At 43.1% G+C, this 15,342-nt stretch overlaps 2 protein-coding genes across 3 annotated transcripts in view; one reads left to right on the forward strand and one right to left on the reverse strand.

Moving 5' to 3' along the window:
- The window catches only part of PPP1R14C (protein phosphatase 1 regulatory inhibitor subunit 14C), a 51,005-nt gene extending 37,662 nt beyond the window's left edge, over positions 1 to 13,343 (reverse strand). For both annotated transcript variants that reach the window (XM_050972257.1, XM_050972256.1), the window contains exon 1: positions 13,041 to 13,343. In XM_050972257.1, coding sequence (XP_050828214.1) covers positions 13,041 to 13,328 — 288 coding nt within the window. In that variant the 5' untranslated portion in view covers positions 13,329 to 13,343. The remainder of the gene's footprint in view (positions 1 to 13,040) is intronic.
- The window catches only part of KATNA1 (katanin catalytic subunit A1), a 183,098-nt gene that overhangs the window by 2,639 nt on the left and 165,117 nt on the right, over positions 1 to 15,342 (forward strand). The window lies entirely within an intron of this gene.

Below are 15,342 nucleotides of genomic sequence, written 5' to 3' on the forward strand. Positions count from 1 at the left end.
AGCCATCTACAAAGACCATTTCATCTATTGGCAATAGGCTTGGAGTGATGGGGTAACTGTACAAATGTGTCTGAAGACACTTGCCCAGATCTGATGTACAAGTTACAAAAAAACACTGGACAAATGCTTTATAAGCATTTCAGTACAACATATGTCTTCAGAGTTAAATGTACAGACATCCTTACTAATTGTAGAAAATACCAGCAGCTGTTGATAGCAACCATATTACTTCTCCCTCTAACCTACCTCCAATGGACTCTCCAATAGTGGCACTGCTTCAAACATTATTCAAACAAGTCTTCCTAAAATACAAAAATCCAGCTCCTATTTGTCCAGAGAGCAACATCTAGAGGAAGAGAAGCAAACTTACAGCAAACTACTGTCAAACTCATCTGTCCCTACAACCCCTGACTTCTGTAGTTCTCTCTTTCACTATCACGAATATTTCTGTGAGTCTTTAGTAGAAAAAGACAGAGAGGACAAGTTTGATCAGGGACTTGAGGGCACAGGAAGAAAGCAATCCAGAAGAAAAATTACTTATATTTATCAAACTGGCAGAAGCAAGCCTGCAGAATTTGGCCAAAGAGACATACACCTATATACCTGGACCTAAAGTACATACTAGTGAAAGAAATAACCTGGAAAAACATGGAAACGAGGCAGGCAGCCTACCATACACTTTATACATGATTACTTCCATCTCTACCTTAGTTCTACCTCTCCAGGAACAAGTTTCCACTTTCTTCTCCAATCTCTTCCCATCTGGCCCTTCCAATTCAGAGGCAGTGGATATCCTTCTACTGCCCATTGCAGAGACACAGAAGCAAGCTCTAGAGGAGAGAGGTGTATTTGTTCTCCTCTAGTAAAAGGCATGGTGTTTATGACAGCTAGGACAGCTATGACTTGCTAGGACAAGGTTTTTAACAGTTACCAATTACTCCAACTTCTCAAGCACTTACATTTCAGAGCAGTTCTCGAGGCAGGAGATGTGTCCTTATGGTATGCATCCTAAGAGGATAAATTACCCTAGAGCCACGGACAGTGAACACGGGGTTATAGCCAGTAGGTGGGGGTGTGGGCAAGACACAAGGCAGAGTAGTTCTCTGGGAATCATGTCATTGCTACAAAATGATGAAAAACAAGCATCACACAAAATACAAGGGGAAATTCCACAAGATTCTGAATTTTGAAAACCCTCCACCTCATTGTGCCCATAACTTCAATAATTAAAGCCAATCCCCTGCTACAATGGCTGCATCTCTATCATCTTTAGCACAGCACAGAAAAAAATCCATTGGTGAGATAACATGATTACAGGGAAATACAATACCAAAATGCCTGTTTTTCCAAGAAGGAAGTGCCAGTCATAGTAGAGCATACCAGATATTCCATTTGTCCTATTCTGTTGGTTAATTTAAAAAAAAATTAAATTTCTGCTCATTATTCAAGGAACCTTGCACTCTGCAGCTTCAGTGTCACTGGTGAGCATAGAGAAGAAACTGATACCTAGTCACAGACTTCATTTAATCTTCTTCAGTACTAACACCGCTATTTTGCTGTTTTCATAAATGAACTGTCAAAACAACTTCAACTTCTCCAAATATATCCAGAACATGCTGGTTAAGGAATTGGTGTCTAATTTGTGCATCTCTACAGAAGTCTAAAGGAATCACTAGGGTGTGAAATTGCTAAATGAAGAAGAGGCATTGATCACAGACTATACTGAAGAGTGGAAGAGAAGCATTCAACACCTCCTAACCATACCCATAACATAGATTCAATCTCAACGAGACATTTGTGGAAAATCAAGTGCTGTCTCCAGAACAAATGCTTTGTGTTCTCAATACAAAAATAGGTCGTGCTAAGTCTATGCCTGGATGTCACTTATGTTAAACAAAACACTCCAAAGCAGATAGGAAGAGCACATCATGGTTTTTTTGTCATCATCGATTTTCACATCAAGCAGAAATAGATTGGCAAATAGTTTAGCAAATACAGGTTGTACACCAAATCACCATTACCTAGCCACTCTTGAAAGGCACAGAGCTTCAGCCACCAGGCTTAAATGTTGCTACCTTGATGACCGTGCAAGTGGAATGACTTTCCACATAGTAGCCACAGGACATACCTCCCTTCTGCGATTCTCAAGAGCAGGTCACTCTCCATCTCCAAGCAAAAACAGGCACAGCTGACTGCTTCCCTGCAATTTGTACATAATTCTGCCTACAGCAAGAATGAAATAATGACTAGGACCATGCCACACTAGGTCAAATTTGACAGATTGATTGCTTTTTTCTAAGAGAGAAGATGAAAAAAACCTAAGGAATATATGCTCCATGCAAAATTTTTGATCAAACAGGACGAATGCCAGGTCCTTTACAGTCTGGGAATTTAGGCTAAACAGCAGTGCAATTAAGCAGGTTTGCCTCTTGGGGCACTTGAAGGATTAATTACTCCATCAGATTGTTTGAAAGAACACAAAGAAAGAGCACGTGATATAATGAGACCTCTAAATGGCTCTTCTCATCTCAGTTTCAGCAGCCCTGTAAAAACAATCTGTTAGTCTCTGGTATTGATTTTCTTTACACTGAGAAGCTGCGTGTAAATTGACTTCTGCAATAAAAGTCATACCGTATGGGTACATCTAACATCTGACACACTCAGAGTCTTCTCACCACATTTTTGTCTTACCAGCCAATTAAACTGTGACTGATTGGAACAGGAGACAGTTTTCGATCATTATTATTTCTTTAGCCAGAAGTATTAGGTCCTTTAAGATTTAACATGAGAGACAAGAAGTCTGTTTTCTGAGGCAAAGGTGGGGGGATTGCTTTATTCAGTGGTATTCTGCGCTTACATCCTGCAGAATCTAGAAGCAACGTAATCTTTTTAAAGAAATTTATGCATGCAAGAGATACAGAGTTTCTCATGCTTTGTAACGAGTCACTACTCCAAGTGGAGCCTGGGAATAGCAGTGTGCTCTACACAGTGACGACTCTCCCTCCCCCCAGATACTCATTTGGAGCAGCAGGCAGGCCAGGGACTGGCAGTCAATGCATTTTGGCTCTGATCCACTGGTGTCAAGAAATATCAGCAGGAGTTCTAACATGCTTAAAAGCAGACACTCCTCTTCCCTGGGGGCCAGAGACACCACTTGGCTACACAGGCAAGTCCCTGAACTGCAAAACATGGAAAAGTGCCTGAGGGATCTCGAAAATGAATTCACAAACAATTCCAGATCCAGGAGGTGGCATAACCTGCTGTGACTATCCCACCAAGGATGACAAAAAGAGAAGGGAGCTAAAGACTATACAGGACCCTTGTTTGATTCCAGAGCTTCTTCCTGTCCGATTCTCAGAAAAGTATTTTGGCACATAGTCCTGCCTCCTTCCACTTGCTACATTAAATGCACTGCAAGCTACTAGCCAAGAGTAATAGCTAACAATTCCAATGTAATTATTACATATTTTAAGGTGAAATCTGTTAAGAACCTAAAATAAAGAAGATAAATAGTGTTCAGAGACATACTGGGGGGAAGAAAAGGCAGAGATGTTGTTTAGGTGTTGATTTTTACAAAATTAGTCCTGGAAGCCTCTGTTGCCCCCAGCCTGAGACAAGACAGTCTCCAGGTTATACAGTGAAAGATTTGCTTCCTCATATAAATGAATTCTCTGGTTATCACAATTACTTCATGAAACTAAACCAAATCTTCTGCCTAAGAGTTTGGGTTTAATAAACAAAAAGTAGTTGGCTAGCAATAAGCGAGTTGATTAAATCTTTAGCTAAGCAGGCCAGGCAGTACTGCAGCAACACCTGAAGTAAGAGCTGGAATGTTTCTGGCTGCCAGTGAGCCAGTTGCCACCAGCACTCCTTCCCCTCATCAGTTTCTGCACTCAGAAAAGATTCAGTTTTCAATATCAACATAATCCAAATTCTAGGGAGCTTTGTTAATGTTTTAAAAAAGAAGACTATGCAGTTTTACCCCAACACACCTAAAAAAGGAATACAAAATTTTACTATAAACCTAAAATGGCATGATAGCATCACAAAAATAAAAAGACAGTAGCTTATATCAGAACAGCTGGAATTCTTTTCAGACAAAAAAAAAAGTGCACTATATGCTTCAAGTACCATCTTTTAAAATGTAAAGCAACCAGCTCTAAAGGCTTAGGGCATTCTTTGTGTTTAAAGTGTGTCAAAATGTTATATACCAGTCACCTGAAGTAGAACAAATCACTTGTATCATCCTAGAGTTAATTTAGACATCTACTTCAAAAAGTTACCATTCAGGTGCTAAAATAAGTTAGCTTCCTAAGTCACTAACATATTTTCTAAGGAGTGCTAAATGAATTCTATGAAATATTAGTAAGCATATTTCTCCCAGAGTCTGCAGACATACTCAAAAGATGGATTTTTTTATAAGGTAGTAAGTGACCTACAGGAGAAATCACTGTCTTAATACTTCTGCCCCTTAGCTGTGGTCCTCACTTGAGTCTGATGATGCCCAGAGTAAGAGTAGGCAGTAAGGCACATTCACAATCTGTTTAAACTTCACCCCAGAGTGAAAGTCCAAACAAGCACATTCCAAGCAAGTATTGGTCTTCCATTTACGTCTTTCTATATTTTATGGAAAGGATGGGAAAAATTCTAGTGCCTAAAAGGTTTAAAAGTAATATTTAAATACATAAATAATGTGGAAAGAAACATCATAGAACCGAGTTACTCCACTAAAAAATTACATCAAATGCAAAGAGCTTATCTGCAAATAAGAAGGCAGACCATGTGACCTAGGAGATCCTTCCCAGCTCTGTGTTCTGGAAAGTAATCCTGTTAAGACAGTCTGGTAAGAGGATTTTCATTAGGCATTGATTGTGCCATCATTTACACTTTATGAAGTCCAACACAGAGGACTGAAGGGTGCGTGATCCTCTTGTTGGCAGCATATTTGGAATGGTGAACTCTTCTGAGTCACCACTAGAAGTGTCACCTCTAGATTAGCACCACTACACATACTAGCCATTCACTTACTTACCATTAGGCCTCTTAATTAATGCTATCTTCTATATTACCTTTGCTTTACAGGCTGAACAGTATTGCACTGAACTAAAAATCTACAAGTGTTCTAATAATTAAAGACCTATAGTAACATGTTATGATTTTTCTCTATATTTAGATCCACTAGATCTATGCTACTGATAAATAATCACATGGATTGAAAATATACAAGATGCCTTCTGGGGCTGCAATCTGTGTGTTCCCTGAAAATAATTTAAGATGCCATGCTGAACTGGTTCCTAGAATAGATATCATGCTTCCAGGGTGGGAGGGAGTGGTGGGGAGGGGAGGTAACAGTTCTGCTAATGAAATGTGATCCTCAGAATTAAATACTTATCACTTCAAAGAAGATTTGATTTGTTTCAGTGTGTACCTCTGCCCCAACAATTCCTTGTTCCAAGAAGATCTTTAACAGGCTAAATTTATTCTATCCTTTGAAATAAAGTTGTACTGCTGCTGTTGGGACTGCATACAATTAAGATTTTTATACCCCTTCTCCAGCATTAATAAGTTCTAGAAATCTTGACTTCCATAATTCCATGTGTCACATGGGAGAACAGCAAAAGAAGCTGCTAATGTTTTACAATAGACAGCCAAAAGTTGCAGTGACAAAGATGGATGGCCACATCTAACCTGCTCAATTTGTGCTGTCAAATAGAAGTTTCTGGAGTTAGATGTAAGACAGGGAAAATGAGATATTGGCTTTTGAATACTGCAGGGAAGACACAAGACTGGAAGAATGTATTGATATTGCTGCTACTTTATCACCTGTAGTGACAAGAGACAAGGGGACCATAACTCAGACTGAATCAGGTTAGAGATGGGATAGGTTGTTTTTCCCCCCACTGGTATCTCCTGCATGGTCAGAATATTATGTAAAGTATGTACACATTATGTACACTAGTATGCTCTACAAACCACATAGGTTTTTTGGTTGGGTTTTAAGTCCCATTACATTGTTTTTAAAGTGGCTGATAACCTGTTCTAAAGGGAGAATTATGAGAATGCAACCAGGAGCTCAGCCAGTCTTTGCAAGGTATGCAAAGACTCAAAAGAGAATGAGCTTAGGGTAGTCATAGAAGTCAACTGTCACACTACTTGTTCTGGTTGAAGTAAGACTTAATTTCACTTAATTTTTTATTTACATTCAAGACCTATTTACAAATATTCCCTATGCCTTATAAGAGGAGTCAAACATTCCATGAAACAGGTATTTTCCTCCTTTAAATAGGGTTATTTTTTTGTTTCAGGCATTTGCATTGACAGCACAGGTTATATCAGCAAATGCAAAGCACGGAGAATAAGGAGAGACTGTCATAACACAAGGAACCAACAGTGCTCAAGTCAGCCCAGCACCTTCAACAAAGCACAATATAACCTGCTCTCAGCTATCTGGGGATGGATCATCCATGTCGTAGTTTAATTGTGCTACAAGTACAGACACATCCAAGCTACACTCAAGTCCAAAAGCAATATAATGAATTTTTGTTATAAACCTGGAATGGTTAAAAGGGGTAGATTAATGACCAGTTTCCCCTCTTCCCCTTCAACTGTACATTCACTGCATGATTTGTAGCTGACTTTACTATTTGTGTTTTTATCCACAGTTTTTACATTGTATCGACATTCTCCCACGCACCCCCTCCTCTCTTTTGTTGCCCTGGATAATCAAGAACCGGCTCTATGTAAAACAATTTGCCTAAAGGCACAAGAGTCTTTGTAGCCACAAAGATTGGAAGCTACTGTTAATAAGAAGTACAATTATAAAATCTTAAGTGATGTAAGCAATCAATTATTTATTCACCTTGTTATAAAACAACCACACCTACTGCTTCAGCAAAGAGACCAGTTGAATCTTGAACAGAGAGGAAAAAGACAAAAAAATTGCTATGGAATAGCTGCTGAACAATAATCTGTGTTGTGAAGCTTTAAATTGGAAGTCAAGAATATTGCTGTCGATTCAGATAAAACAATGAACCATGACCAGCACAGAAATGACATCTAGACTAAACAAAGATCAAATATTAGAAAAAATCATTTTCTTGCAATCGAAGAAAGGTTTGGGTTGGAAGGGATCTTAATGCTCATATAGTTCCAATCCCCCTACCATCGGCAGGGACATCTTCCACTAGGCCAGCTACATATCCAATTTCAGCGCTTCAAGGGATGCAAAGTTCACAACTTCTCTAGGCAATCTGTTCTAGTGCCTCACCACCATCACAGCGAATAATTTCTTCCTTATTACCTCATCTAAGCCTGTCCTCTGTCAGTTTAAGGCCATTCCTCCTTGTCCTCTCACTACATGCCCCACTGCTGTCTTGCAGGCCCTCTCCAAGTCTCCCTGAAGTCTTCTCTTCTCCAGGCTGAACAATCCCAACTCTTGGCCTTCACAGGAGAGGTACTGCAGCCCCCAATCATCTTTGTGGCCCTCCTCTAGCTTTACTCCAACAGGTTCATGTCCTTCTTATGCTAGGGGCCCCAGAGCTGGATGCAGTACTCCAGGTGGGGTCCCACAAGAGTGAAGTAAATGCTGAAGAACTGTCTCCCTTGACCTGCTGGCCATGCTGCTTTTAATGTGGCCCAGGATGAAATTGGCTTTCAGGACTGCAAGTGCACATTACCAGCTCATGTTGAGGTTCTTGTCAACCAACACCCCCAAGTTTTCTGCTGAGGGTTGCTTTCAATCCGCTCTCCACCCCACTTGCATTTGTGGACAGGACTGCTTTGACCCATGTGCAGAACTTTACACCTGACTGTGATGAACTTCTCTCCTTGAATTCCTTTGCACTGTTGCATGCAAAAAGAAGGCAAGTTCAGTAGCTGAACAGTGGTACATTTCCTACAAGAGTAGGGTCTTTAGAGGCAACATCTTGAGTTCATTTAGAAACAGAAGGCTCTGGCTTTATCACAATCAGGTGCTTGCTACCCTCACAGATCCTAAGCCCACTCCTCCGAAAAGAACTGCATGCATTTTACAAGGTTTGTTTTAAGACAACATGCATTTCTTAGGCTTCCCATTTTCTGCTCTTGGGATTCAAATACCTTTCTGTGATTGTTACATGATAGAATAAGCCTTTGCTACACCTGTCTTGCCTATGTCCTTTACAGATCTCTGATCACAGCAACTCTTCAACTGACACAAGTATGTTGCACAGTATCCCTGCCCTCTAGAGAGAACACCAAAGTTAGTGTTGTACAACATGGATATCTGTAAGAGTTATCCAAAATAAATATTCCAAATAAATTTCTAAGCACCTTGGTGGACCTACAAGTTCTTTACTCCAATGCATCTGAACTGCAACACTCAATCTCCCTAAGAAAGAAATCCTTTATTATGCCTCCTACTAACTTGCGTCTTTTTAAAGGAGTAATTCTCTCTCTACTCCTCAGCCTCTTTCCACTTCTAATCCATTGAGAAAGGAATCCACATGCAATTACCATTTCTGAGATCTTAGTCCAAGTAAGAAGTCTATTCAAAGAGTGAGACTGGAGGCAGAAGTTTTTTCTGAAGCGTTTTATTCAGTGGATTTTCTTACCAAACGCCTTTCTGAGAAATGAATAATGAATTTCAAACATTACCTCACTAGAGCCTGAGGCATAAGTAGTACCTGATCATACCATCAGGTCCACATCACCACATGGCAGCCTTAGCAGCATAGTGACCAGGCTGTTTTGGAAAAGACAGAGTGTATGGAGGGAAATATTAGCATACCCCAGCAGCTTCAGGAAGACAGACAAAGAGGGTGCTCTCTGCAGTCACTGAGCAACCAGGCAAAGGGAGCTCTTGGTCTGTGCAGGACTGAACTAAATTGCTCCTCTCCCTCCCATACTCCATTGCCAACATGAAATCCCCTACCTATTTCAGTGCTTCATGAAACTCTTGTCATTGCAGTATCTGTACCAGAAGATGGAAGAAAATCTTACACATAATAATTCTCAGTCTGACATGGATTTGTACTTTTAATGGAAATGCCGGAAGGGCCTTTATTTTATTGTACAATGAATTTTTAAACACAATCTCAGGGTATTTCCATTCCTGGAATGGAAAAATAATAAGCTTGGACACAATACTCTGGTACTTCCAGACCAACATCATTTGCCCTGCCAAGCACTGACTTCCATACACTAGTAAAATAGTTGATTATTCAGCTAAGCTCAGCAATATCTCAGAAGGCAAGTCTTGCATTTAGCTTTTAGAGTGCAAAGTCTAGGAGCTCATTTGATTTGCCCATGTAAATCTCTACATTAAAAAATATTCAGCAACAAATCCACAGAACAAGCAAAACCTTTCTTCATTATTGCGCAAAAATCTGCATGCCATTTATAGCAGATGCTATAATTATGAATAGACAGGACCCCAGAGCACAGAAATTCACCTGCAAAATTGAATGGTTTCTGGGGCCAAGTCCAGTGGTCTTTTTTTTTTCCATATTCAAAGTCATACAAGTTTGGCAGGCACACACAACATAGATCATACATTTGGAAAACTGCACTGTCACCACTTTCATGCTCAACTACAAGTTGCAAGCCATCAGGGAATTAATAGTGATGGTCTAAGTAAGTTGCTCTATGCAGCATTATTTTGCAATTCTTAACCAATAATGGACTTAGCCCTAAACACAAAGCATCTGTGGAGAAACTATTTTTAGTACCAAGATACCTAATAAAGGTCAACAGTGAAGCCAGTTCAAGTCCTGCAATTAAGGCATTGCATTTTCAATATACTAACCTGCAACCATAACCTCAGTTTCAGCATTCACAGAAACCAGAACAAACAGGTTATAAAACTTTTTTTTTTTTTTTTTTTTTTTTTTTTTTTTTTTTGTTGATGAAGAAGTCCCAGAAGCAGACAGCCAGACCAATACTCACCTGAAGCACCTGACCTGAGTACATTAGCCTGGCAGGTTCTGGTGCCAAACAAACCCTGTTTAAGTCTCTCTGGTCCTATTAAAGTTTTCTACTTTGATAACCTTTACCATTCAGGTAAAGGGTCTTTTATCCCTAGAGTCTGCATCATGTGGAAGTAACCTTTCTAAAGCTAATCTCTGTGTCATATAACTGAGGTCTGCATTAAAAATAGTCTCAAATAGCTCCTTTTAAGTCACACCCCCAACACCATTATATTGTTTGGCATCCAAATTTTAAAACTAAAAATGTACCAGTAAAGACAAGATCCACTAGAAAAGGAACACAAACAAACCTGTCTTGTTATTTCCCAACCTCATCTCCTAAACTTTGTCACCATGCCAAGACAGGCTTATAGCTGACTTAACTTGCAAGTACTTGAGAGACTATGAGTACATGTTTAGTTTTGAATAAAGGGAATCTTTCTGTAAGTATCCACTTACTGATGAATCTTAGCATAATAGCAAACATTATTTAAATGGAAAACAGTGAGCAGGCACTACATTTATGCAGTCTAACAAAGAGACATGCAAGTCTTCTTACAGACTTTCAGTGCACCACATTGCAAGCACCCTCTACTTATTTCTGCTCTTGCCAGAAATGAAGTGCACTGCTCCTTAGAAATAGAGCTCAGAATCAGAATAGCAATGAAACACTGACATTGGTTAGCTCTTCCAGGATTAAAAATTCAGTGGCTATTTCTGACAATCTGGAAGACTTTAGATAGTTACAGAATTTACATGTCATTGGAAAGTTATTGTAGATCTTCCATAGAAGTTGAAGTGAGAAATTCCCAACCCCCTCCCAACCTGCCCTCAGACAGGGTTATTAACTGTCTGCATAGGTGATTAAATTTCAGCCTGAGAGCTACATCTCTAAGCCTAGAAGTAATTCAAGCAGATTCAAGCAAAGCATCTTGCATTAAATTACTATTGTCTTTAATCACTATACTCATCATACATCTTCAACTTTATTCTGATAGCATATTAATAGCTTGACCTTTTCACTGCCATCATCTGTGCTGACTCTGGATAGAGTTGATGCATAATAGCAAAGAAGGGCAGAAAATGACTTAAATATTTTGCCCTTGGCCTTCAAATCTGAAAGCATTTTGTCCTGTTGTGCTATACCACTTTTCCCCCTAAGAGTCACTTCAGAAACCAAACCATCTAACAAATTATTTTTATTCAACTACATATGGTCTCCACCTTAATGGAGACCTTCTAAAGCATACATCCTTTTACTTTAGTTGGAAGCAACAACTATAATAAGGAAAAGAATGAATGATTTTCCTCCAACAAGCCTGTGACTTGAATACTGTGAAGAGCAGCAACAATTCCATTGGGCTTTGGTGCTATATACCTCATCCTTTCTTATGAACAGAACAAGTACACCCATATGTCAAAAGCACACAGCCCAAACAGGTCTGGTGCTTTTGAGAAGTGAGAGTCAAACCAGAGGACAGATCCAGCAGGCCAGACACTAACTACGTTATCAGCTTGCACAGGCACAGAATCATCAGTTCACACAAACAACTGTAAACACTTCCAGCCTCAGAAAAACCCTCACAGCCTACAGGCTATATGGCCAAACAAGTCATGAGACTGGAGAGACAAGTCACACCAAGATGAAGACTAAGAACTGCTTATTTTTATTAGTTCTAACTGGAGTTTCCATTTGTATCTTTCCTTCCCACAGTTGTTCCTTTTCACAGGATGTGAACAGTTAAGGACCTTTAACTTGACACATGCACATTTTTTATGTGTCGTTCTAATAAATTTGCCAGTAAATCACTTTTGAGATTAAACGAGTTTCTTTAAACATTTGTATTATGTGTGTGCTAGATATTCCATCCAGGTTATTTATATTTTCACATCCACACCTTAAGGACTGTCAAGCTCTTGTCTTCCTAGCTCCAGCATGCTCAGGAGTGAGATGCTGGCACCTGGATATGCTAGCTGCAAAATTCACATCTGCCTTCAACAAATCTCACTTCAGAAGCCTCTAACAAAAGTGAATTAGACGACTGATGGGAAAAGTATGTGTGAACCTCAGTTTAGCCTTAACGTTTTGGTAAGAGTAAATACCCGAAGTGGAAGGGAGAAACGATCCGTTGGGGATTATAAGGTTTACAACATCGTTATATCTCTACAAGGAAGACAACAGTTGCCATTTCTCTGGACAATTTGGAAACATCCTCCTGCTCATCTGTCCTCTATAAAAGAGAATTCATTCTGGCAACACTCGCTCTTTGCCCGGAGTAACAGAAAACCAGATTTGATACGTACAAATCACGTACATACAAGCCCCCAGCGTTTTCGATTCTCGTCCTAATGATCTCCGAATTGCTCACTGAAATTTCCTGGCCAGTATCTACCCCGCTCTTGTAGATCGGGATAACGCAAAACCACGATCCAGAGGGGACCGTACCCGCACCAGAGTCTTTCCTCTACAACAGCTGCCTCCGCACAGCCCCCGCGCAGGTCCCGCTCCCTCCTCCTGCTCTCCCTGTGCCCAGCACACCGCTCTGCTCTCCGACCCGCCGAGCTCCCGGCGCTGGACCAGCTCGCGTCTAACGGAGACTGACCAGCCCGCCCAGCCCGTGGAAGGCGCCTGGGAGCCCCGGTCCGCCCTGCCCTGGAAGGCTGCGGGGACAGCTGCTCCCGGCCACCACAGCCGCGGGCGAACCTCCTGGCATTCCCGGACCTGCCGCAGCCGCCGGGGCCCCTCCGGAGGAAAAGGACCCTTCCAAGCCCAGCCGTGCGGCAGCCACCGCCCGTCCCTAAAGGGCGGTCCCCTCTTATTCACCTCGGGAGGGCACGGGGGACACCCTTTCTATAGGACATGCGGCACCTTCCACCATTCCCTGAGCCGAGGCACCACTGAGGCGCGGGGCAGCGGCAGGGTGGAGGCGGTGGACCGGGAATGTCATTTGGAGGTGGCGGCGACAGCGCTCCTCTGCCACAGCCGAAATGCGACTCGGGGCAGGAGGAGGATGCCGGGGCGAGGAACGCAGCGGCGGTCGAGGGGACTGAGGCGACAGCAACCGCGTCGGGGACCCCGCGACCCCGGCCCCGCACCTCGCAGCCGTAGAGCTGCCCCAGCTGCTCCACGATCCACTCCTCCAGCACCAGCCGCTTCCGCAGCTCCTTCCGATCGTATTTCACCGTCACTTTCCCCTGCTGGTGGCGCCGCTGCTGGACCTGCACCACGGCCGCCGCTGCCGACACCGAGTCCTCCCGGGAGGAGCTGCCGGAGGAGCCGCCGCTCCCGCCGCCGCCACGGGGGCTCTGGAAGAAAACGCGGTTCCCGCCGCCTCCGCCCGCTGCTGCTGCCGCCGCCTCGCTGCCCCCGGTCGCCACCGACATGCTCCGCTCCGCCGCGGCTCCCGCCGAGCCGAAAGGCGCCCGCCGCCGCTACCGCCGGGCCGCAGCAGCCGCCGCTCACGCGTGTGCTCCGCTTCCCCGCACCTGCCGCTTAAAGCCTCGCATGGCTCGGCGGCGCAACGGCCCCGCCGCCGGGGGTGGGCCCGGAGCGGCTGGGGCGGGGACAGAGGCGGGGCTGTGTGGCTCTGCTCCTCTCGGCACGGCACGGCGCGGCCCGGCTCGGGATGGCACAGCGCGGCACGGTCGGTGCGACTTGGCGCGGCACAGCACGGCACGGCTTGGAGCGGAGTGTGGAGCACCCCGAGAGTGCCGCGGGGCTGCCCCGGTGCCGGCGAGACGTGGGCGGCCGCTCCTTGCCGTTGGCGGAGGCGGAACGGCTGTGCCCGTGGCAGGGCGCTCCCGGGAAGCATACGTTCGCTGGGTGGTTTATGAGGTTTTTTTCCTATAAGGAAATGCAGTATTGCCCCGTTACGCACACTACGTTTATATGCATTGCATACCTGTAGCACTAAAACGCTGAATGCGATCGTTCTCTTCGTGGTGTGTGTGAGCGTGAGTGCGCGTGAATGATTTCAGGTGGTGAACCCCAAGAGCTGATATTTCAAGCTATCAGCAATCAGTGTTACAATAAGCCACGTGGAGATGGCTTTCTAAAACACCCAGGTTAGCATCAGTGCTTTCTGCAGCTTCTCGTCTCTCAGGAGATACTGAGTGAAATCACTGATGGCCCATCCTACACACCAAAATGTGCCTATGACTGCAAGTAAGCAGCCAACATAGCACAGGCGCTGGTTAGGGATGCCAAACCATCCCCATTAGCAAAGAGGTTCGCCTGTGACAAGGGGCAGAAGTCGACGTCTTGCATGTGCAGAGCTGAATTGGCAGTGCTTGGTGTCCCAAGTTTGGGTATGGCTGTGGGAATTATCTATTGTCCACACTGCCCTGGGGGGGTGAATGTCTTAAGTCAGCAGGGAGCAGAGGGAAAGGAGGCATGGATTGCTGACCACATCTGCCTGCTTGTATCTGCCTCAGTCAGATCCTGGCTGCAGTTTGGCATGGCCATGTGGTAGCAGTGACATTTCAGCTTCTTCTGCTCTCGGCATGTGACACACCACTCAAAAAGAAGCTAGCATGAGGCATTTGAGCTTCATCAGGCTATTTAGGTAAAACAGAGATTGTGCCTCTAAAGGGATCATAATCTGATAAAATCTTTTTACTGGTCTGAAATGCTGTGATAGCTTTTAGATTTTCATCTAAAAAAGAACTAGTTTTTCAAAGCAAAGCATATGGAGTTAGAGCTACTTATTGGTGCGTAGGGACCACGTGATTTTCAGAGATACTGAGCAATTGCAGCTTGGTACCAGTGTAGGTCACACTTGAAGCTTGGGCTGCAAGCAGAGCTTGAGAAAAATCATATCCCACAAATCTGAGTTTATGCAAGAAGTGTGCCCTATTCACCGGGCATCCATTACACAAGTGAATGTCAGCTTCCAGATGGGTAATGCTGCCTGCCTGGCTCTTATAACTCTAGGCTTGTGTAAATGCAGTAGGAAAATACCATCATCAACAACTTGTTCTTAGAGAAACCAAAAAGAATACAAAAGAGTTTTTGAAAGAGGGGAGTGGCTGTTTTTAAACTTTTGTGTTTGGAGTGGCCTATAATTTGGGTCTACAGCTCTGCATGTCATGTTGGAAGTCTGGTGCTGACGTACTCAGCCACAAAACTTAAAACTTTCTTGTTCAGAGCAGGAACATTTTCATCTTTATAGACTGGCTGATGTTTACAGTTGCTGAGAAAAAAATTGATTAATATGAAAGAAGGTCAATATTGCTTAATAGGCTTTTAAAAGTCTTATTAAGCATCATACTTGGGATATATTCTATGAGATATAAAGGAATACCCAAACTTTCACCATAATAGGATGTTTTCTGGAGCCAAAAGAACACTGAGGTGTTCCACACTGAACCTAAGCTGCCTAGAAAATACTGAGTTTTT

The sequence above is a fragment of the Serinus canaria genome, chromosome 3 (assembly GCF_022539315.1).
Source record: "Serinus canaria isolate serCan28SL12 chromosome 3, serCan2020, whole genome shotgun sequence".
Lineage (NCBI taxonomy): Eukaryota > Metazoa > Chordata > Aves > Passeriformes > Fringillidae > Serinus > Serinus canaria.